This window comes from Somniosus microcephalus, chromosome 30, assembly GCF_052327205.1.
Source record: "Somniosus microcephalus isolate GS21.2 chromosome 30, FLI_Smic_1.0, whole genome shotgun sequence".
Taxonomy (NCBI): Eukaryota; Metazoa; Chordata; class Chondrichthyes; order Squaliformes; family Somniosidae; genus Somniosus; species Somniosus microcephalus.
Window position 1 is genome coordinate 21424308 of NC_141016.1, and position 24345 is coordinate 21448652.

General features: G+C 47.3%; 1 protein-coding gene across 2 annotated transcripts in view; it reads right to left on the reverse strand.

The window, feature by feature from the left end:
* LOC147098005 (substance-P receptor-like) overlaps window positions 1–24345 on the reverse strand; it is a 162904-nt gene that overhangs the window by 32149 nt on the left and 106410 nt on the right. For both annotated transcript variants that reach the window (XM_085971199.1, XM_085971198.1), the window contains exon 2: window positions 20848–21048. In XM_085971199.1, coding sequence (XP_085827325.1) covers window positions 20848–21048 — 201 coding nt within the window. The remainder of the gene's footprint in view (window positions 1–20847; window positions 21049–24345) is intronic.

A 24345-nucleotide genomic window follows, 5' to 3' on the forward strand; every position in this document is an offset into this window, starting at 1 on the left:
AGCCTGGCAGTGACAATGACCCATAACTGTCAAGCAGCTGGGCTGGACACAGTGAGTTCACTGTGACGCATATAAATAGAACAGAGATTCTGTGTGTCTGACTGACAGGAGCCAAATGGCAATTTTTAACCATGAGAGCTCAACAGAACTCTCCAAAGGATTTCACACTGAGCAGGGGGACAAGCAACCAGCATATTAAAAAAAAAACAGGGCAAGTGAATGAACGTAGATTGACAGTTCAGCTGAGAATCTCAAGGGCCCCTTCAGCACAGAACCCCAGAGATAAAAACAGATCCATTCACATTAAGCTGACAGCAATCGTCAGAAGCCAAAGGCTTGCCTTAGGATTTTGATAGAATCTGGGGCAAACGGTGTCAATCAGAATCATTGAATAGTGCAGCACGGAAGGAGGCCATTCGGCCCATCGAGTCTGTGCCGGCTCTTTCGAAGAACAATCATGTTAGTCCCACACTCCCCGGCTCTTTCCCCATATTACTGCAACTTTTCTCCTTCAAGTATTTATCCAATTCTGTTCTGAAGGCTGACATGAATCTTGTCATTCATGTGGAAATGACTTATGAAATAACACTGGGCGGCCTGCTGGTGGCGCTGTCCAGGGAGAGTATAAATACTCGGGCATGGGCCCAGCTTGCTCAGGACATTCTTTAACAGGAACTAGTGAAGGACACAACTGGATCTCCATGTTGTAAAACAGTTGATTACAGCTTTGTTTAACGCTTAGACCGAGTGCCTAGTAGTTTTCTTACATCAAAGGCTACTATTGAATCTGTTTCCCCACCCTATCAGGCAGTGCATTCCAAATCCTAACCACTCGTTGCATGAAAACATTTTTCCTTATGTCACCTCTGATTCTTTTGCCAATCACCATAAATCTGTGCCCTTTCATTATCAACCCATCAGCCACTAGAAACAGTTTCTCTTTATTTACTCTGTCTAAATCTTTCATGATTTTAAACACCTCTATCAAATCTCCTCTTAGCCTTCTCTGCTCCAAGGAGAACCCCAGCTTCTCCAGTCTATCCACATAACTGTAATCTCTCATCCCTGGTTAATAGGGCGGAGGGTTTGGTGGGAGTTTGCGGATTTAGTTAATGGAGTGAAAGGTTTGGTGGGAGATTGGAGTTATGGTTAATGAAATGGAGGGTGATATGAGAGTTTGGGGATATGGTTAATGGGGTGGCGGGTTCGATGGGAGTTTGTTGATATGGTTACAGGGATGAAGGGTTTGGTGGGAGTGGCTGCCCCTTAGAGTACAGGGGTATCGGGGTACAGAGGCCTTGGGGTTCATGGATCTCAGGGTACAGGTATCTCTGGGTACATGATAAAAATTATAAAGATTGCTATCAAACTGACATTGTAGAGTAGCAGAAGTAGAGCGGGGGTGGGGGGGTGGGGGGAGATGGAGCCTAACCAGCAGATTGTGCTTTCTGTTTCGAGATAGTACTGTTTCTCCTCAAACAACAAGATGATTCAGGAAACACACAGCCGGTCTGTCAGCATTAATGCTTTGAGTGTAGACCCATTGTTACAGCTGAAGTTGTGAAGAAGGATATACACCCAAATGGTTAACCATTGGCAGGCCTGGCATGTATTTCCAACACGTTTCCTCACTTTTCAAGAGGGCGTCTAACTTTTTTTTTTGGAAGATCGAGTTAGTAGAATACGTTGACTTTCCCATTCTGTTTCCAACTCGGGGTTTTTCCTTTTTTCTATTTGGTGGACTCTCTTCATAACATCTCTCTAGAAGACATAATATTGGGGGAGAAATTGGGTATAGCCCCGTTTGGGGCACTAAAGCTTTAAAAATTGAAAATTTAGCGGCAGGCGCTAACCATTCTCGTCTCCCGCGAAATTCAGTTTTAGCGCTCAAAGTTGGCAGGGAAGTGCTAACCACTTCTGTTAAGGCGCTAAAGTCTGAGAGCGGGGCGGTTGCGGCAGAGCGCTAAACAGTTCCGAGCGCATTGTAAACGGCGCTCTTTCATCACAGAGGCTGCTTCTCTCGTTTAAAGGGAAGGGCCATTGATGCTGCACAAGCTAGATGTCGTCACTTCCGTTTCGCAAGGCGACCTGGGCGACTGCCATTACAGCCCCAAACACTCTCACACAGTGGAGGGCTCGGACATCTCGCACCAATGAAACATTAAAATCTTTGTGGATGCAAATGCTAAAGGTCGCACTAGCTGAAAAGCATTCCCTTTAATTACCGCTCCCGAAGCGGCCAGCCGAGTTCACAGCGCCTCCTCTTGCTGGCATTGTCGGCGCTGGGCGATAAATCAGGGGGCGAGAGTCAATTTTCCATCCGGGGTGATAACGGGGCGCTGCGCACTTCATGACATCATGATCTGCGAGGCGCTAGAGGCCCAGGCACTAAGAGTTAGCACCAGCGCTAAGCCGGCACTGAAGCTGGCGGGTGTCACTGCATTCACCGCGCTCTGTTAGCGTCCCTGCCAGCTGCTAAATACCGAATTTCGCAGCCAAGATTTTTCCGATAAAGTGCCATAATTTATACCACAAAATGTCTCCCAACCCCCAGAAGGGTTCCTGTATTTCATTGGGGACACCCTCCGAGGAGGAAAACAACAAAACATCGGATGCAATGAACTTTGGATTCCCACTTCCTACAGTCCCAAAATGGCCGTCGTGCATTTTTTGAGTGCCTGAAATGGCACAGTGGCCACTCCTATCACCCAGACAGTGTCACAGTCTGACTCAGAGCAGTCCACACTGGGTAGATTTAATATTTAGCCTTCACCACATTGTTCTTGGTGCATTTTGATTTAAAATCAAAAACCTTCAGGGAGAGCTGTTTCACTTGCAGGAAACATATGATCATGATCTGGGAACGCTGCCTGCCAATGTTCCCTTTAACTATGAATTTGGATGCGCGGCCCCTTTAAGCGGCTCATTCGAAATACCACACATGCGCGTTTTTTTCTATTTAAAAGCTGGTGAGGTGGCTGCGCGGGAGCGACAGAGCGTTGCGCGGCCCCGCAGCCTAAAGGGAACATTGCTGCCTGCTCTATTTCGCTCTCCCTGTTTCTCACTCACGCCTTGTCTTACTCTCTTGTCTTTTTCTGTGTCACTCTTTCTTTCTGTTTCTCCCTCAGTGTCTATCTCAAAGTCTCAACCTCTCTCTTTCTCACTTTTCTGCTCCCTCTCTTTCTCCGTCTCATCTCTTTCTCACTCACTTTTCCACTCTCTCACTCATTCTCTCTTTCTACCTGCCTCTCTCATAAGAACATAAGAAATAGGAGCAGGAGTGGGCCAATCGGCCCCTCGAGCCTGCTCCGCCATTCAATAAGATCATGGCTGATCTGATCCTAACTGCCAATCTACTATCACAGAACCATCTCCTGAATCTAACAGAATTAGACACACGAAATAGGAGCAGGATCAGGCTACACGGCCCCTGGGCCCGCTCCGCTACCCACAGGGCATGTCCGATCCGAACCTAGACTCATGTCCAAATTCCTGCCCGCTCCCCGTAACCCTTAATTCCCTTTACTTCTAGGAAACTGTCTATTTCTGTTTTAAATTTATGTAATGATGTAGCTTCTACAGCTTTTTGGGGCAGCATATTCCATGGACCTACCACCCTCTGAGTGAAGTAGTTCCTCCTCATCTCAGTTTTGAAAGAGCAGCCCCTTATTCTAAGACTATGCCCCCTAGTTCTAGTTTCACCCATCATCGGGAACATCCTCCCCGCATCCACCCGATCCAACCCCTTCACAATCTTATATGTTTCAATAAGATCGCCTCTCATTCTTCTGAACTCCAATAAGTAGAGTCCCAATCTACTCAACCTCTCCTCATATGTCCATCCCCTCATCCCCGGGATTAACCGAGTGAACCTTCTTTGTACTGACTCGACAGCAAGTATGTCTTTTCTTAAGTATGGACACCAAAACTGTATGCAGTATTCCAGGTGCGGTCTCACCAATACCTTGTACAACTGAAGCAATACCTCCCTATTTTTATATCCTATCCCCCTAGCAATGAAAGCCAACATTCCATTGGCCTTCTTAATCACCTGCTGCACCTGCATACTAACTTTTTGAGTTTCGTGCACCAGGACCCCCAGATCCCTTTGTACTTCAGTACTTTCCAGTTTCTTGCCATTAAGATAATAACTTGCTCTACGATATTTCCTGCCAAAGTGCATAACCTCGCACTTTCCAGTATTGTATTCCATCTGCCAAATCTCTGCCCACTTACTTAGCCTGTCTATGTCCCCTTGCAGGTTTTTTATGTCCTCCTCAGTCACTACTTTCCCTCCCATCTTAGTATCATCTGCAAACTTTGATATGTTACACTCGGTCCCCTCCTCCAAATCGTTAATATAGATTGTAAAGAGTTGGGGACCCAGCACTGACCCCTGCGGAACACCACTAGTTACTGATTGCCAGTCTGAGAATGAACCATTTATCCCAACTCTCTGCCTTCTGTTCGATAGCCAATCCTCTATCCATGCCAGAATATTACCCCCAATCCCGTGATTTTTTATCTTAAGCAATAATCTTTTGTGTGGCACCTTGTCAAATGCCCTTTGGAAGTCTAAATACACTACGTCCACTGGTTCCCCTTTATCCACCCTATATGTTACTTCCTCAAAGAACTCCAGCAAATTTGTCAAACATGACTTCCCCTTCATAAAACCATGCTGACTTTGTCCTATTAAATTATGATTACCCAAATGTCCTGTTACTGTCTCCTTAATAATGGACTCCAAAATTTTACCTACCACAGATGTTAGACTAACCGGTCTATAGTTTCCAGCCTTCTGTCTACTGCCCTTTTTAAATAAGGGTGTTAAATTAGCAGTTTTCTAGTCTGCCGGGACCTTTGCTGAGTCCAGGGAGTTTTGGAAAATTATTACTAATGCATCCACAATCCCGACCGCCACTTCCCTCAAGACCCTAGGATGTAAGCCATCAGGTCCAGGTGATTTATCCGCCTTGAGTCCCATTATTTTACCGAGTACCACTTCCTTAGTGATTTTGATCGTGTTTAGCTCCTCCCCGCCCTATAGCCCCCTGTTTGTCCAATGTTGGGATATTCTTAGTGTCTTCTACTGTAAAGACTGATACAAAATATTCATTCAGTGTTTTTGCCATCTCCATATTTCCCACCATTAATTTCCCGGTCTCATCCTCTAAGGGACCAACATTTACTTTCGCCACCCTTTTTCTTTTTATATAACTATAAAAACTCTTACTGTCTGTTTTTATATTTTTTGCTAATTTACTTTCATAATCTATCTTCCCTTTCTTAATCAATCTTTTTGTTATTTTTTGCTGTCTTTTAAAGTTTTCCCAATTCTCTATCCTCCCACTAGATTTGGCTACCTTATATGCCCTTGTTTTTAGTCGAATACTATCCTTAATTTCTTTACTTAGCCATGGATGGCTGTCTTTTCTTTTACACCCTTTTCTTCTCAGTGGGATATTTTTTTTTTGGAAGTTGTAAAATAACTCCTGAAATGTACACCACTGATCATGTATTGTCTTACCCTTTAATCTATTTTCCCAATCCACTCTACTCAATTCCGCTCTCATACCTTCATAGTCTCCTTTATTCAAGCTTAGCACGCTTGTTTGAAATCCAACCTTCTCACCCTCTAATTGAATATGGAATTCAACCATGTTATGGTCACTCATTCCAAGGGGATCCTTTACTAGGACATTTTTAATTAATCCTGTCTCGTTACACAGGACCAGATCTAAGGTTGCTTGCCCCCTGGTCGGTTCAGTTACATACTGCTCAAGAAACCCATCCCTAGTACACTCAATGAACTCATCCTCAAGGCAGCCCTGCCCAATTTGATTTGTCCAATTAATATGATAGTTAAAATCCCCCATAATTATAGGTGTTCCCTTATTACAAGCCTCAACTATTTCCTGATTGATACTCCGTCCAACAGAGTTGCAACTGTTCGGAGGCCTATAGACTACGCCCACTAGTGTTTTTTTCCCCTTATTATTCCTTACCTCCACCCAAATGGTTTTATTATCCTGATCTTTTGACCCAATAGCATTTCTCTGTATTACAGTGATTCCTTCCTTTATTAACATAGCCACCCCACCTCCCCTTCCTTCCTGCCTGTCCTTCCTGATCGTTAAATAACCTGGTATGTTTAATTCCCAGGCATTGTCACCCTGCAGCCATGTTTCTGTAATGGCCACAAGATCATACCCATATGTAGTTACTTGTGCCATTAACTCGTCTATTTTGTTACGAATGCTACGTGCATTCAGATAGAGAACTTTCAAATATGTTTTGTGACACTTAGTTCCTGCTTTTGCCCTTTTTATTACTTTACCTTTTACTCCATACCTTCTGCCCCTTCCTGACACACTCTGGTTTTTAATTTCCCCACTGCTACCGAAGTCTATGACCTTCTCTGTTGTCATTTTTATTATTTGCTCTCTAGGAACCTCCCCCCCACTAGTTAGTTTAAAGCCCTCTCTACAGCCCTAGTTATATGATCCACCAGGACTCTAGTCCCAGCACTGGCCAAGTGAAGCCCGTCCCAATGGAACAGCTCCCTCCTGCCCCAGTACTGGTGCCAGTGTCCCAGGAAGCAAAACCCATTTCTCCCACACCAGTCTTTGAGCCACGCATTTAACTCTCTAATTTTATTTGTCCTAGCCAAATTCGCTCGTGGCTCAGGTAATAATCCAGAGATTATTACCATTGAGGTTCTGTTTTTTAATTTGACCCCCAGCTGCTCATACTCCTTTAACAGAACCGGCTTCCTAGTCCTATCTATGTCGTTTGTACCAACATGGACCACGACAACTGGATCCACCCCCTCCCACTGCAAGTTTCTTTCCAGCCCAGAGGAGATGTCCTTAGCCCTGGCACCGGGTAGGCAACACAGCCTTCGGGACTCTCGCTCTCGGCTGCAGAGAACTCTATCTATCCCCCTAATAATACTATCCCCTACCACTACAACATTTCTATTTACTCCCCCCTCTTGAATGGCCCCCTGTTCCACGGTGCTGTGGCCAGGTTGCTCATCCTCCCTGCAGTCCCTGCTCCTGTCCACATAGGGAGTAAGAACCTCGAACCTGTTGGACAAGAGCAAGGGCTGCAGCTCCTCCAGCTCTACCTCCTGGATCCCCGTACCTGCCGCACTCGTAGTCACACCATCCTGTCCATGACCATGGGCTACATTTGAATTAATTAACTTCATAGGTGTGACCACCTCCTGATACACAGGGCTAGATTTTCAGTATAGACAGTTTTGGGGCGCTAACCTTAGCGCCCGCCCGAAGTTAGCGCCCGCCCCAAAGTAGCGCCCCGTTGCCGGAAATTCAGTGGCTTCGCCCTAAGAGGTTGGTGGAGCGCTAAAAGAGGCGTTCCACTACTATCTTTAGGCGCTAAGCCGGCGGTGCAGAGCGCAACACCCGAGCTCGGGCGCAGCGCACGGCAGACACTCTGGTGCCAATGAGCTCTTAAAGGGGATGGGTACATGTGTTTTTTTCAAAGGCAGAGTGAGGAGGAGGAGGAGGAGGAGGAGGAGGAGGTGGTGGTGGTGGTGGTGGTGGTGGCCGGAACCATAAATACACCGTTCACAACAACACACTGGATCCTTCCACACAACACATGCAGACTGCCTTTTATAGTGCAGGAGGAGTGCACTTTAATTTGCGCTCCCCAGGGTGTGTTGCGTTCCATTTTACAAACGCTCTGGATGCCAGCCGCACAATGGGGCGGTCCGACTGAAGTTTGTATTCGGGGCGGCCAAGGGGCATTGCACGAGGATGTGACGTCATTTTCTGCGCGCGCATCCGGGCGGCCGCTAAACTTTGCACTGGCGCTAACGGGCAACTTAATTTGGGGCGGGGCGCAAACTGCGCTGCGCCCGGGCGCTACAAACATAGCGCCCAAAAATCACTTCTCTTAAGGCGCTAACTGCTGGCGCAAGCAACTGAAAATCTAGCCCACAGAGTCCAGGTACTTCTCCCCCTCCCTGATGTGTCGCAGTGTCTGAAGTTCAGAGTCCAGCTCATCAACACGGAGCTGGAGTTCCTGTAGCAGTAGACACTTGTCACAGACGTAATCACCGTGAGCCTCAATGGGGTCCACCGGCTCCCACATCTCGCAACAGTAACGCATCACCTGCTCCATTCTATGTTATTAATTACATTTTTTATTGTTAGTTATGGACACCCTCTGCCCGATTTTAGATGCTAGTATCCCCTTTAAGTAATTGGATTTAAATTAAATCAATCCCTCTAATTACACCAGTTAAATGGTTTACCAACAGTCACTCTGCACCAGAAAGGCCTTATTAACTACAACCCACAGAGTTAAAGTTTGAAAAGAGCACCTAACACCCCATTTACCCTAACTCACACTTACCCAAACTCACAGCACTCTCTGCTGACTCGCACTCAGTGCTTGCTCGCACTAGCCTGGTCTTTTTATACTGTTTGTTTGTTTACAGCCAAATGACTCACCCCTGCTCTCCCTCACTGCTTGATTGTCTCCCTCTCTCTGTTTCTCATCAAATGATGAGTTTGAAGCACTAAAACATGGGCAAGTCAAAGAAACCTTTGTTGTTGATGTCTCCAGATAACTGGCCCACTCAACCAAATTCCAAGGACAAGAGACTGAGGAGAAGGAGGACAGGCATCTGCACCAGAAAGTCCACTCACAGTGGGTATTGGATCTCAGCCATGCTGTCAAGAAGAGGTGCCAAGCATAGGCCTGATGCTTCTACCGAGAGAGACAGCAAATGAGTGAGAGGAAGAAAGAAAGAGAGGGAGAAAAACCTACACTTGTCAGTAACAGATCTGCCTGGAGACAGGTTAATTGCTGTTTACAAACACAGAGGAACCTTAAATAACATGGTTAAAAGAGAGAGGGGTCGATTTTGCCGAACCTGCCAGGAAGAAGGCGGGACTTCCCCTTTCGGGTTTCTGACCCGCCTACTTTGACGTCCGGCCAATCCGTGCGATTTTCCCTTGATTGACCTTGTTGAGCCCACCCAGCGGGCTCAGCAGGCCAATTTAGGGCCACCCGGCAACAGATGACGTCACAGACTGAAATTTCATCTGTCAAGATTTCTGACAGATGAAATATCAGTGTCTCACAGCTGTTTGAAGCTGTCAAACACTGACAGTTTGGTTTCTAAGATGAGTCCTTCTGCGCAGACTCATTTAGAAATCTCAGCAGCACTAAAAGCTGAAGGCTGTCACTTTTGACAGATCGCAGCTGTTCAGCTTTAAGTAACGGCTGAGTGATGCGCTCCCGACGGCTACAGGAAGAAAGGCTGTTAAGGTAAGTACAGGTAAGTGAAAGTTCTTTACACACGTTAGACACACCAAACATACTTACCTTTGCACTTATGCACCCATCACTCACCTGAGCGCCGACATCGCGACCCCTCCAACTCATTCAACCCGACGGCCCGCCTGCTCTAACCTGGCGTGGTTTGGAGCCATTGGGAAACCCACACGAAACCCCTCAAAATGGGGATTATGCTAAAAACTGCCTGTTAACTACCTGTTAACAGGCAGTTAATTGGCACTAATCCCTTCCCACCTGGTTTCGGCGGGTCCCAGTGCGGGGCGGGTACCCGCCGCCCCTGAAACTTACGTGGGGCGGGGTTTTGGGCGGGATGGTGTCGGGACCCCCAAAGTCGGGATTTCGCCCCCCCCCCCCACATGCCTGAAACCCCGTCTGATGGCTCCCTGAAAATCTAGCCCTCTAGAGTAACTGGATGAAGACCATCCAGAATTGGCATTTAATCACAAAGTTCCCCTGTGGCCAGCAATGATGTTGTTCTTGTACAATCATCCAGTTCAGAGTTTGTGTGGAGCTAATACTTGGTTAAGATGGAAGGCCACACTCCACTAGGGCTTGTCTCTACCTGACCTGTCAGCACCCCAGGTGGCCGCTTCCCATAGCACCGTGCAGGAAGGATCTCGATGGGCAAGTGCTCTCCCCAGTGGTACTCAATGACAGAATTAACTGCACCTGTAAGGGAGGAAGAGTACTCTGCCCCTTTGCTGATTTATTGTAGCACAGGCGTGATTCAGGGTCATGAATGAAATAAGAACATAAGAACATAAGAAATAGGAGCAGGAGTAGGCCATTCGGCCCTTCGAGCCTGCTCCGCCATTCAATGAGATCATGGTTGATCTTCTGCCTCAACTCCATTCACCGGCCCTATCGCCATATCCCTTGATGCCCTTACTAGTCAGAAATCTATCGACTTCTGTTTTGAATATACCCAATGACTGAGCCTCCACAGCCCTCTGGGGTAGAGAATTCCAAAGATTCACCACCCTCTGTGTGAAGAAATTTCTTCTCATCTCAGTACTGAATGGCCTACCCTTTATCCTGAGGTTGTGGCCCCTGGTTCCAGACTCCCCAGCCAAGGGAAACATTCTCCCAGCATCCACCCTATCAAGCCCTGTAATAATTTTGTATGCTTCAATGAGATCCCCTCTCATTCTTCTGAATTCAAGAGCATACAGGCCTAGTTTACTCAATCTCTTCTCATACGACAGTCCCACCATCCCAGGAATCAATCTCGTGAACCTTCGTTGCACTCCCTCTATGGCAAGTATATCCTTCCTTAGGTAAGGAGACCAAAATTGTACACAGTACTCCAGGTGTGGTCTCACCAAGGTCCTATATAATTGGAGTAAGACTTCTTTACTCCTGTACTCAAATCCACTTGTAATGAAGGCCAGCATACCATTTGCCTTCCTAATGGCTTGCTGCACCTGCACATTCACTTTCAGTGACTCATGTACAAGGACACCCAGGTCCCTTTGAGCATCTGCATTCCCCAATGTTTTACCATTTAGGAAATAGTCTGCCTTTCTGTTTTTTCTACCAAAGTGGATAACTTCACATTTATCCACATTATATTCCATCTGCCATGTTCTCGCCCACTCACTGAGCCTGTTGAGATCCCCTTGAAGCCTCTTCACATCCTCTTCACAACTGACACTGCCACCTAGCTTTGTATCATCAGCAAATTTGGAAATGTTACATTTAGTCCCCTCATCCAAATCATTGATATAGATTGTGAATAGCTGGGGCTCAAGCACCGATCCTTGCGGTACCCCACTGGTCACAGCCTGCCAGCCTGAAAAAGACCCGTTTATCCCTACTCTTTGTTTTCTGTCTGTTAACCAGTAAGATTGAACCAAACTCATCTTATGGCCCAAGAAGCCATTCTTCAAGTGTGAGGCCAGAAATGAGTGTCTGAAGGCTAATTGGTGCAGGGGAAAGGACTCTCCAAGTTCTGCACACTCTCCAGGAGTATTCGGGGCTGGGAACTGTGGCTGTGTTTTTTCCTCTCACCCTGTTTCAGGTCTCCACTTGTGCCTGAGTTGAGGCCGGTAAGTTCAGCGCAGACGGAGGCTCCTGTGGGGGTTGGAGGTGCACTCTGAAGAACCTGAAGCTTGGCCAGGCCCAACACCTGCTCCGCTCATCGCTTGCTAATGTCAGTAAGGGGCTGTTCAACAGGCGTTAGGCCGCGAATTTAAATATTTACGGCAGCCTAAAAAAAGGGCCCCACGATCCAGCAATGGGACAGATGCCTGTGCGGATTGGCCGAAGGCTATCCCTCTGCTAAATTGGTATGTTTTGTATCTGAAAAATGGAGGCGATGCATACCAATTCCAACTCCAAATGGCCAGAACATTGGGTCCCCATGGGTGAGTACGCGCTGGGTACTAACGCGTAGGCCCAACGAAAGTACTGGTTTCGTGCATGCACTGCACATGCGCAGGAAACCGGAACTTCCGTTCCCTTAAAGGAAGGAGTTCACAGGTCGAACGCGTGAACCGGAGAGGCAGCGCGTTCGCCTGGAACTTCCGGTTTTTTTGCAGGTTTTTTCCGGGAGCGTAAGTCTCCAGGAGCTACGCTTGTAAAAAGCAGTCGCAAGGCCTGCCTTTAACAAGGTAAGTGGTGAATTAAGTTAAATTAAAACATTTCTTCCACCGGGTTATTATTTTTAAATACTTTAAAGAAAGGTAAGTTTATTTTTAGCCCCGTAAGAAACAGTAATTAATTTTTTCAAAAATTTAAATTATTGTTTAAAATAGTTATTTTATGTAATTTATAGTTATTTTAAAAATGTGTTTTTTTTTAAATTTATTTGAAGTTTTAGTTATGTTTTGGGGCTGAATTGTATTCATAGAGATTCCCTGCTACGATTGGCTCTCCATGGCCCATGTGATCCCAGGGGACGTTTCGAACTAACTGCGCCCCTGGGATACGCAAGCACTGTGCGCCGGCAGTTGTAGGATGCCCAGGATCGGAATCCCACGCGGGCCCACAGCACAACGGCCGGCGCGCTAGGTAAGTGCAGGTCGGAGGCTTGCACCCACGGGAAGCCTCCAACCCGAATTTCTGGGCCATTAATAATTAATGGCCCAGTAATTCCGGTCCCAACGCGTGAGTACGGACGGGGTACTCTCGCGTGGGCCCGTTGGAAGTGCCGGATTTCAGCATGCACAGCGCATGCGCGGGAAACCGGCATTTCCTCCAAAGGGTTCAGAGGTCCAACGCATGCGCGCAGGACTCTGCGCGCACGCGTTGAACTTCCTTCTTTTTTACAGGTTTGCCCGTGTGTAAGGGCCTCAACTTTTTAGAAATGTAAAAAGGAGACGTAAGGACTTGATTCTTTAAGGTAAGTGGTCTATTATTTAAAATTATAAAACATTTTCCACAGCTTTATTGTTTTTAAGGACTTTACAGTAAGGTAAGTGTAGTGTATGTGCTTTAAGTCAGAACTACTTTTTACAGCTCCGGTATACTGTAGTACCGGCAGTAACCACACCGGTATATAAGCTGTGCGCATGCCTCTGTACCCCAGTCTAGAGATGACCCTCCTCCAGTAAAGACCTGTTGTTTGTTTATGTACAGCATCCGTGTAATTATTTATCCACTGAACCACGGATCTAACAGTGGCGACGAGTGTTGATGCGAATCTACCTGCAACATTAAACGAAAAAAAAAAAAAAAATAGTCGAGTCCAGGAACACGGGCGTCGACCGCGAGCAACCGCCCAGCAGTCAGGCAGAGATCCAACTTCGCTGGGGAGGCTGTGGAGAGCCGGGCTTGGTTCGCCAGCCACAACGAGCAGTAAGAGACCGACGACAGGTCCAGAGCAGACCCTTCCCGAGCAGTGGCGGCTGGAGCCGACCGACGGCAGAGAGAGAGAGCCGGGCAGCGTCAACGGGGTAAGAAAAAGGGTGAAGAGAGCAGGGCGCAGCTGGGGGTTGATCACCGAGCGGCGTCGAGGAAAAATACTGCAGAACCGGAGAGAGACAGGGTAAGAAACAGCCGGGTTCTAGACTGAGCGGCGTCGACAAATATCAAGAGAAGAACGCGCAGAGCACAGCCAGGGATCACGGGCTGATCAGGGTCCGTGGGACGAAGCAAGGGGAGACGCCATTGAGCCGCGGAGAAGCAGGGAGAGCGCGGGAGGCGCCATTGAGCCACGGAGAAGAAGGAAGAGCGCGGGAGACGCCATTTTGCGAAGCCGCAGCGGAGAAGAGGGCGAGCGCGGGAAGGAAGGAAAGCGAGGGAGACGCCATTTTGTGCCAGCGGAGAAGAAGGGGAAGCACGGGAGGCGCCATTGGGGATAGTTAACGCACAACCAAGGATGCCGAAGAGTGGCAGTATCTCTACGTTCAACAATGAAGTCGAAGATTGGGCGACATATGTGGAATGTATTGAGGTGTACTGCAGGGCGAATGAAGTGCCAGATGCTAATAAAGCACTGGTTCTGTTAAATTCCATGGGTGCAAAAACTTATGGGTTATTGCGAAATCTATTAACCCCAGAGAAGCCGGTAAACAAGGATTTTGGAAGCATAGTAGAAATCCTACAGGACCACTTAAGCCCCACACCGCTGCTGATAGCAGAACGATTTAAGTTCCATAAAAGGAACCAACACAAAGATGAAAGCAATGCTGAGCACCTAACGGAACTGCGCAAGCTATCGAAATACTGCCAGTTTGGAGCGGGACTAGCAGACACGTTAAGGGACAAGTTTGTGTGTGGGCTACAAAGTGAAGGAACCCAGAAATGGCTTCTATCAGAAAAGGACCTTACGCTGGACAAAGCTTTCAATATGGCAGTATCACACGAAGCAGCCGCAAGGGGCGCTGCAGAGATACAATGGAGACCGCTAGAATACGGCACCAATGAAATGACCTATGGAACAGGGAAGTGCTATCGCTGCGGCAGAACAACACATGACCAGAAAGATTGTTGGTTCAAGGATCAAGTGTGCAGACAGTATGGGAAAGCAGGACACATAGCAAGAGTCTGCAGGTCTGGGAAGAAAACCAACAGTAAGAAATCTCCACAGGAGAAGTACAAAAAGGTACACCAGGTGGTTCAGACGAACAGAAAGTGACACAGACTCCAGAAGCAAGGAGCTGGGTTGTCTGAAACTACATAATGTAACTGAAATAGAGGATCACCAGACTATCTAGGTTACACTCAAGATAGACGGAGTCCAAGTGGAAATGGAATTGGGCACAGGGTCAGCTCTAACAGTCATAAATCAAAGAGACTACAAGCGGCTATTTTCACACATACCCTTGAAAGCTACAGAGATTGTCTTGAAGACGTATACGGGGCAAAAAGTCTACCCCAAAGGAAAAATAAGGGTGAAAGTGACATATAAAGGTCAGGAAATACCTAAAATGGATATATATGTATTGCCAAATGGAGGACCACCACTGCTAGGACGTGAGTGGATCTGGAAGATACATTTAGATTGGCATTCTATACAGGCACTGAAGGTGGAGGCCAAAAAGGATGACGACGTCACACCTGGACGACTGTCAAAAATGCTAACTGATGCAAAAGAAGTGTTCCAGGAGGGACTAGGAACACTAAAAGGAATAACAGCAACAATTAAAATAGAGGATAATGCAAGCCCAAAGTTTCTGAAGGCCAGACCAGTGCCTTATGCGATCAGACCAGCGGTTGAAGCAGAGCTGGAAGGGTTGGAACGTTCAGGAGTACTGTCCAAAGTGGACTGGAGCGAGTGGGCTACACCCATCATCCCTGTAATGAAGAGGTCGTTGAGTAATATGCCTGGGGAAACAAAGATGGTCCCTGTTTCTAGGGGCGAATCAATATGAAATAGAATATAAAGGCACGAAACAGCATAGGAACGCTGATGGGCTATCGCGCCTGCCACTGCCTACGGTGGAGGAAGCACCAGCAGTGGACCCTATCGAGATATTTTATTCGTCGATAATTGAACGATTGCCAGTAACAAATGCGGATATAGAGAAGGAGACCCGCAATGATCCGACGCTGTCACGGGTATGTGAATTGACGGTGAGGGGATGGCCAACACATGGCGACTCACTGTTACCAGCGTTCTCATCCAGAAGAGAACAGCTGTCAGTATGCCAGGGGACAGTGATGTGTGGATCCAGAGTGGTGATTCCACCCAAGTTAAGGGAGAGAGTGCTAAAGGAGCTACATGAAGGTCATCTGGGGGGAGTGAAAATGAAAAGCCTTGCTAGGGCTTATGTGTGGTGGCCGGGAATCGATCAACAAATCGAAGACCTAACTAAGAGCTGCTTAGGATGCCAGAAGGTCCAAAATGCACCACCACATGCCCCTCTACACCCATGGGAGTGGCCCTCCTCTCCATGGCAACGGGTGCACATTGATTTCGCTGGTCCATTCATGGGCTCAATGTTCTTAATAGCAGTGGATGCTCATTCAAAGTGGCCTGAGGTGATAAAGATGTCTTCAACCACTACAGAGAAAACGATTGCAGTCCTACAGACCATATTTGCCAGAAACGGTTTGCCAGAGCAGATCTGCTCTGATAATGGACCACAGTTTGTGTCCGACGAGTTCCAAAAATTCATGAAAAGGGATGGGGTAAGGCATTACACATCCGCCCCGTATCATCCAGCCACCAATGGATTGGCTGAGAGGTTCGTACAAACCTTTAAGAAGGCGATAAAGGCCATGTGCGATGAGGAAATTCCACTACAGCATAAGATGGACAATTTCTTATTAGCCTACCGAAACGCGACACATGCAGTTACCAACCAGACCCCGGCCATGATGTTCTTTAACCGAAGGTTGAGACCTCGTCTGGATTTGCTCAGACCAAATGTGCGAAGAAATGTTGAGGACAAACAATTCCAGCACATCAACGAGAAGCCGACAAGGAGCTTCAATGTAGGGCAACCAGTCTTGGCCCGTGACTATCGAACAGAGAAGTGGCAACCCGGAACGATATGTACAAGGCAGGGGCCATTAATGTACACAGTGGATGTCGGGGAGAACATTGTGAGACGCCACGTCGATCAGATCTTAGCGTCACAGGAATGCGTCAACCCCATGTCTCGAGTACCTGGGGATGAACCCGACATACTGGTAGCATCTACTTCAGACCCAGTAGCAGTGGAACCCGATGAACTACCCGATGAAAAGGGGTCAGAATCGCCTCTGCACCAAGAACAAGAACCTCCGGAAAGGCGCTATCCCGAAAGGGTCAGGAAACTAGAACTAGGGGGCATAGTCTTAGAATAAGGGGCTGCTCTTTCAAAACTGAGATGAGGAGGAACTACTTCACTCAGAGGGTGGTAGGTCCATGGAATATGCTGCCTCAAAAAGCTGTAGAAGCTACATCATTACATAAATTTAAAACAGAAATAGACAGTTTCCTAGAAGTAAAGGGAATTAAGGGTTACGGGGAGCGGGCAGGAATTTGGACATGAGTCTAGGTTCGGATCGGTCATGGCCCTGTGGGTAGCGGAGCGGGCCCAGGGGCCGTGTAGCCTGATCCTGCTCCTATTTCGTGTGTCTAATTCTGTTGGATTCAGGAGATGGTTCTGTGATAGTAGATTGGCGGTTAGGATCAGATCAGCCATGATCTTATTGAATGGCGGAGCAGGCTCGAGGGGCCGATTGCCTACTCCTGCTCCTATTTCTTATGTTCTTATGTTCTTATGTTCTAGGAAGCCGCCCCAAAGACTGAATCTATAAATGGACTTTTGTTATTAAATGTACATGTAAAAATGTAATTGTTATTTGAATATTAAGGGGGTATTATTAATCTAAAAAGGGAGGAATTGTAGTGTATGTGCTTTAAGTCAGAACTACTTTTTACAACTCCTGTATACTGTAGTACCGGCAGTAACCACACCGGTATATAAGCTGTGCGCATGCCTCTGTACCCCAGTCTAGAGATGACCCTCCTCCAGTAAAGACCTGTTGTTTGTTTATGTACAGCATCCGTGTAATTATTTATCCACTGAACCACGGATCTAACAGTAAGTGTATTTTTAGACACGATTTTAAAAAAAATTATTTAAAAAAAAATTTGAATAATTGTTTAAAATAGTTTTTTAAAGTTATTTATAGTTCATTTAATTAGTGGAATGTTTTTTTAAATTTTATTTAAAGTTTAAGTAGTGTTTTGGGCGCCCGTAGTTTTCATGAGTTTGACAGTTCTTACTATCAAACTCATGAATGAAGTTTTCCCTCCCCTGATTGACTGCCCAGTGCTCACCTAATCCCAGCCGGCACATCGAACTAACTATGCCGCTGGATCAGGCAAGCACAGCGCGCCGACAGCTGAACCGGGCCAGTGACAGGAATTCCAAGCAGGCCCAGGCTTCAGCTGTCGGCGCGCCGGGTAAGTGCACATCGGGGGCTTGCACGCGCAGCAAGCCCCCGAACCTAATTTCTGGGCCAATGTGTTTAACTCTATTATAGAGAATCAGACAACAAGCAACAGCACAATCAGCAATAAAAAATAGCTCAAGCTAACTGAGAAAGAGATTCTTGGCTTCTTCCCCAGTTACTAACCCTTTATTTTTGTAACTGCTTGAATTTCCACTAGTTTTTTAAAAAATCTAATTACTCTTGTCTCTCGGTCTCTAATGTCAGTAATCTACACTTTGCTTTTTTACTTACTTTTGCTGAATTTGGGGTTGGTGGAGCTGAGTCAGCAGGCTCGTTAAAACAATCAGAGCCAGACGCGTAAACCACGCAGCTCTTCGCCTGTGGGAGGCGGCAGACGGCTCGACAGAGTCGAATGGAGGGCCAGCGCGCTGTTGAGTGGCCGTGCCAGCCCTTCGAGGGAATGCCAGCAGTCGCAATCATGCCGCCGAACGCCTTCTTCAACTAAACGCCGTGTCTGGATTTCCCAACGCTCTGGAGGCACACCAGGCAATGACTACAGATTGATGCACAGTCAAATCGACTTGCATTCAAATTGCACCGAAATAAGTTCTCCACCATCAGCAAATCTCCGCGAGGTGCCTGTTTTCTGCGAACCTCCCCCTCTCAAGTCAATATGTAACCTGGGAGTTCGCTGTTGTATATGTGTGAACTGGATAACTTCACCTTTCAGGACTGGCTAAGAACATAAGAAATAGGAGCAGGAGTAGGCCATTCAGCCCCTCGAGCCTGCTCCGCCATTCAATAAAATCGTGGCTGATCATCCAGTTTCAGGCCAAGTTTGGTTACTCTATCTGCTGGGCTTTCAATAACAGAGTCACTTAATGGGGTAAAAGTTCCTCTCTCTAAGTTCCATTTACCCTACAAGCAAAGTCTTGGGATAAATGACGCAAATGGGAATTCTTCACCTCGAGAGAAAGAACTTGCATTTATATAGCACCTTATCGCATCTGCCCCAAAGTGCTTAACAGCTAACTAATTGCTTTCTGAAGAGGTGGCACTGTTTTGTAAGGAAACATATCAGCCAATTTGCGCACAGTAAGGTCCCACAAACAGCAACGAGATAATTGACCAGTTAATCAATGTTTGGTGGTGTTTATTGAGGGGGGCACTTGGGCCAGAACTCCCTTCCGTTCTTCAACTGCTATCATGGCATCTTTTACATCCAGCTGAACAGGCAGAGAGGGTCTTAGCTTAATATCGAAGTGGCACCTCCGACAATTAGTAATTTGCAGTTGGTAAGATGGGAATGCCTGCTGTCCTCTGAATCCGCAGCAGTGGACAACATTTGAAGCCACCTAACAAGACACAGCACAGTCCTGAGCTGAACCGCTTGAGTATGGAGTGAGGGAGGGGCAGCAACATCAAGGAAGGGCGATAATTAACCTCTATTTAAGCCGTGGAATTGCGAAACAGGCTTTCTTGCTGTTTAAAAAACATCACCTCACTTCAGTCAGCAGATCCAAAGGAGTGTCCAGCCATATTGAAATGCAAAGTGGAAGCAGTTCCTGTTCATAGAGAGGGACAACACTACACAAAATCTTCACTGTCAGCTTACTTCTGACAATCAAATATGAACATAAAACAAGAGAGCACCGAGGATCATTTCATCAGCTTGGGTCACTGTGTCTCCACTGAGTCAGAAGGTCATGGGCTAAAAATTGATTGGCGGCCCAATTGAGGCGCCAATTTCACCGGGGCGCTTAAAGTAGCGCCCCGGAAAAATTAGCGCCCCCCGCGCCAGAAATTGAGTGGTTGCGCCCCAAGAGGGAAGCAGGGCGCCACTGGAAGCGCCCTGCCTCCCTCTTGGGGCGCTGCGAGTGAATATCGTGGCGCTATGTGCCGCAGCGCCACACGCTGTGGCATGTCGCGCCGTGGTATTGCAGGCCTTCCTCCCCTTCTTAAAGGGGAGGGGCCTTGTGCAGCGCGACCTGGGGCCCAGCTGGGCCCCCGGGGATCGGGAGTGCAGGCTAAAGAGCCCGGCACCCGAGAGAAGTGCCGGGCTCTTGGAGCGCAGCTGGCACTCCGCGGGGGGGTGGGGGGGGGCAGGAGGCCGGGGATGGGAGCGCAGGCAGGTGCTGGCAGGCGGCCAGCAACAAAAATGGCCGCCCCGCACCTCGCCTTTAAATTGCGCCTCCCCGGCCGCAGGTATGCCCCCCTGACCCTGTTGGACATAGCATCCGTCGGTAAATCAGGGGCGCTCCCGAAGATCGTGGCCGGGGTGCTGCGCACACCAATGACGTCATCGCCAGCGGCGCAGCGCCGCAGGGCGCTACCAGTTAGTGCCACCACTAACCTCCCGCTGAATTTTGCGGGAGGCGTGGGCAGTGCCGCGCCCGGGCGCTAGTAGGTTTGCACCCCACTTAGCGCCCTCTTAAGGCGCTAACGGGTGGCGCTACCAACTGAATTTTTCCCCCTATGTGTTTAAAGTCCCACTCCAGGGACTTGAGCACGTAATCTAGGCTGACACTCCAGTGCACTACTGAGGGAGCTCTGCACTGTCGGAGGTGCCGGCTTTTGGATGAGACTTGAAGCCGAGGTCCTAAGCCCTAAATGGCACTTTTCCAAGCAGTGTAGGGAACTCTCCTAGTATCTTGTCTGGCATTCTTCCCTCAGTCAACACCACAAAGAATAGAGTAACTGCTGATGTATCTCATTGCTGTTTGTGGGATCTTGCTGTGTCCATATTGGCTGCTCCATTTGCCTGCAATGTACACTTCAGAAAGTAATTAATTGGCTATGAAGTGCTTTGGGATATCCCGAGGATGTGGTATGGTGCTATATAAATGCAAGTTCTTTATTTCTAGTCTCGCTACAAACCACGGAGAACAAACAGGCAGAGTTTTGATAATACGAAGCGGTCTTATTTAAGTCCTGAGTACAGGGGTAAATTTTAAACCATTGTTTTACTGCAAGTGTGTCTTTGTTCTTGAAAAGAACACTTGGTGGTGAGATACCCGTCAAGTGCAGTGTAGCAAAGTATTAGGCCACTGCATGGCACGGCAAAGACCCACACCATCAATAACCCACGTGGCAAGTCTCTGGGCCCGAGCCAGGGTGGGATGGGCATAGATACCTGAGGAGGCCTGAATGAGGCAGTATCAAAAGATGACTTACGTAGTTTCATGTTCTGTGCCATTCCCTTCGTTCTCAGGCCAATCCACGTAGCACACCACCCTGCCTGGGAACTGCTCTGTCTTGGAGTAATAGCACTGCGGAAAGGCCAGGGACAGCGCCACCACCCAGATAGCTCCAATGACGATCTTGGTGGCTGTTGCTGACAATCTTGGTTTCAGTGGATGAATGATAGCCATGTACCTGCATAATGGAAAAGAACCAGGCTGTATTAACAGAAGGCGGTTTAAGGGGAGGTTCTCCATCCTGTCTCCTTCTCTCCCGAGGACCCTGAGTTAAGCTCAGTGCGGTTCCACAGTCACCCAATGCCATCACAATTTATTGGCCCAGAAATTCGGGTCCCAACACGTGAGTACACACTGCGCATGCGCGGGAAACCGGCACTTCCGTTCCCCTGAAAGAAGGGGTTAAGAGGTGGAATGCGTGCGCCGGAGAGGTAGCGCGTGCGCATTGAACTTACGTTTTTTTTTCAGGTTTCTCCGGGAGGGTAAGTCTCCAGAAGTTAGACATGTGAAAAGCAGGCGCAAGGACTGCTTTTAACAAGGTAAGTGGTGAATTAATTAAAATTAAAACATTTTCTCCACAGGTTTATTATTTTTAAATACTTTAAAGAAAGGTAAGTTTATTTTTAGCCCCGATAGAAAATGTAATTAATTTTTTCAAAAATGTAAATTATTGTTTAAAATAGTTATTTCATGTAAGTTATAGTTATTTTAAAAATGTGATTTAAAAAAAAAATGTGTTTGAGGTTTTAGTGATGTTTTGGGGCTTATAGTATTTATGTTCTTCCTGTCAATTTTATGAATGGGCATTCCCTGCTACCATTGGCTCTCCATGGCCCATGTGATCCCAGGGGATGCATCGAACTAACTGCGCGCCTGGGATATGCAAGCACTGCGCGCCGGCAGTTGGAGGAGGTCCAGGATCGGAATCCCACGCGGGCCCACAGCTCAACGGCCGGCGCGCTAGGTAAGTGCAGGTCGGGGGCTTGCACCCGTGGGAAGCCCCCCGACCCGAATTTTTGGGCCAATTCTTCCCTGTGTGTTGTTGCCGGGCTATTCAACAGTGAGGACATCAGAGCCAGGCATCCACTTGATAGCCACATGCATACGCTTCCCCGCAGGAGTCAATTCGGAGCAGGAACCCGGGCTATTTTGTTTCCCACCCCTGCCCAGTCATGGGCCACTGATAGTAACATAGTAACAGTAGGAACATGAATCACAGCAAGAGGTGAGGCACAGCAACAGGCCTCACCTATTGCAGTGCATTCTCTTGTGCGCTGGCAATAATATCAGAGAACATCACCAGAAACCCGAAGTATCCACCGTGATAAAAGGGCACAGGTCCCGGGGTTTTTAAACATTCCAACCCTGAAATTCACAACCCAAAGATGCCGAAAAGCTTCATACATCAACTCAAGAGATATTTCATACACAGACTCACAGCAGCCAGAATGTGGCGTAATGCGAGCCTCTCTCTTACAGCATGGTAGTCCCTGAAGGGATTACGTATCAAATAATCCACTCAAAGCTTGTTCGAGTTGCACTGACAGATATCCCCATGCCATTAGGCCACTGGAGTAAAGTCTACATAACTGTAGGCATTTGACATTAACTGAGAGCATAGGCCGGGAAAGGATTGCTGATTTCTCCCATTAGGACTTTGAGAAATGTACAGGCAGCAGCCATTGAAAGATGACTGCGATGGTTTGAGCAAGTCTGAAGAATGGCAAGAGCTAGAATACCTTACATGGCCCTGCGTACAGAGGTACATGGAGCAAGAGGCGAGGAAGGTCAAGGTGCACTGCATAGACAACATCAAGAGGAACTTGTCACAGAAAGGGAAACAGATGACTGAGGTGGCCAGGTTACTTCAGAATCAACAAGAGTGGAGTAAATTCATCTGCCCCATTGTCACGGCTGAGCTGACATGGGAATTTAGTGTCAGTAAGACGGGGAGCACCTCACTGAATCATACTATCACCAAGGGAGATAACGGTTCACCTCAGTCATCCCTCGTTCCTCTGTCTTGAAAAGCTAGAGAGACCTACAACATACTATAGGAATTAAACTACCTGCTGTGCAGGATATCTACCCCGAGAGGTGCCGGGGGAAGGCCCTGAGAATCATCAAAGACGTGAGCCACCCCAGCCACAAGCTCTTCGCCCTGCTCCCGTCCGGTAAGAGATACCAAAGCATACGGTCTTGTACCAGCAGGTTTCGAAACAGCTTCCACCCCCAGGCCATAAGACTCATGAACGAATAATTTATTATTATTTATTACTGTTGTTTTATTTATTATTACTGTATTTCTATTAGTATTTTTATCATTGCTATGCCATATTTGTCAAGTCTGTGTGTCCCAGTTATGCTTATTATAAATCATTGGACACAGACCATAAGAATAACTTTAACAGGTCTTTACGATTCGGAGGTCAGGGCTAAACTGCCCAGCAAATCCCTACACAACACTTATATACCGGTGTGGTCACCACTGGTATTACAGTATACAGCAGCCAAGAGAAAGTAGTACATCTCTTAAGGTAGTTCTCTTAAGGTGGAACAGGTTACATACACCACAATCCTCCCTTTTTAGCTTAACAGTTATATCCCCATTTAACATAACATAATAACATATATATATATACAACTTCATGCAAAACAGTTCAAAGATTCAGTCTCTGAGGAGGCCTCCTGATTCGAGTTGGATAACGCCTTTCAGGGGTCTCTGATTCTCGTTGCTGGGGTGACTCATCTAGTTGGTCTCTTATGGATTGGACATCATCATCAGGTACATTCACTTCTGAGGTAGATGCTTCAGGTTCACTAACTTCTTCCACGGTTGTCTCTGCCGTAACCATGGGTTCAACCCTTGTTCTCGATTCTACCAGTTGGTCAGCATGACGCCGTATTACATTTTCACCAATATCTACCATGTACATCAGGGGTCCTGGTCTGGCCCGAATTGTTCCAGATTGCCATTTCTCATTTTTATAGTCCCGGGCTAACACTGGTTGTCCTATTTCGAAACTCCGAGTGGTCTTGTTATTTATATGCTGGAACTGTTTGTTTTCAACTTCCCTCCGCACATTTGGTTTTAACAAGTCCAACCTGGACCGCAACCTCCTGTTATAGAACATCATGGCAGGACTTTGGTTTGTCACTGCATGAGTGGTGTTTCGATATGCCAGTAGGAATTTGTCCACCTTGTGTTGTAGTGGAATCTGATCTTCGCTCATGGCCTTTATTGCTTTTTTGAACGTTTGTACAAATCTCTCGGCCAACCCGTTTGTAGCCGGATGATATGGGGCAGAGGTATAATGTTTCACCCCATTCTTCTTCATGAATTTCTGGAATTCTTCTGACACGAACTGCGGTCCGTTGTCTGAACATATTTGTTCTGGCAATCCATTTCTTGCAATTATCGTTCTTAGCACCGTGATCGTCTTTTCCGAGGTAGTGGTAGTCATCTTAATCACTT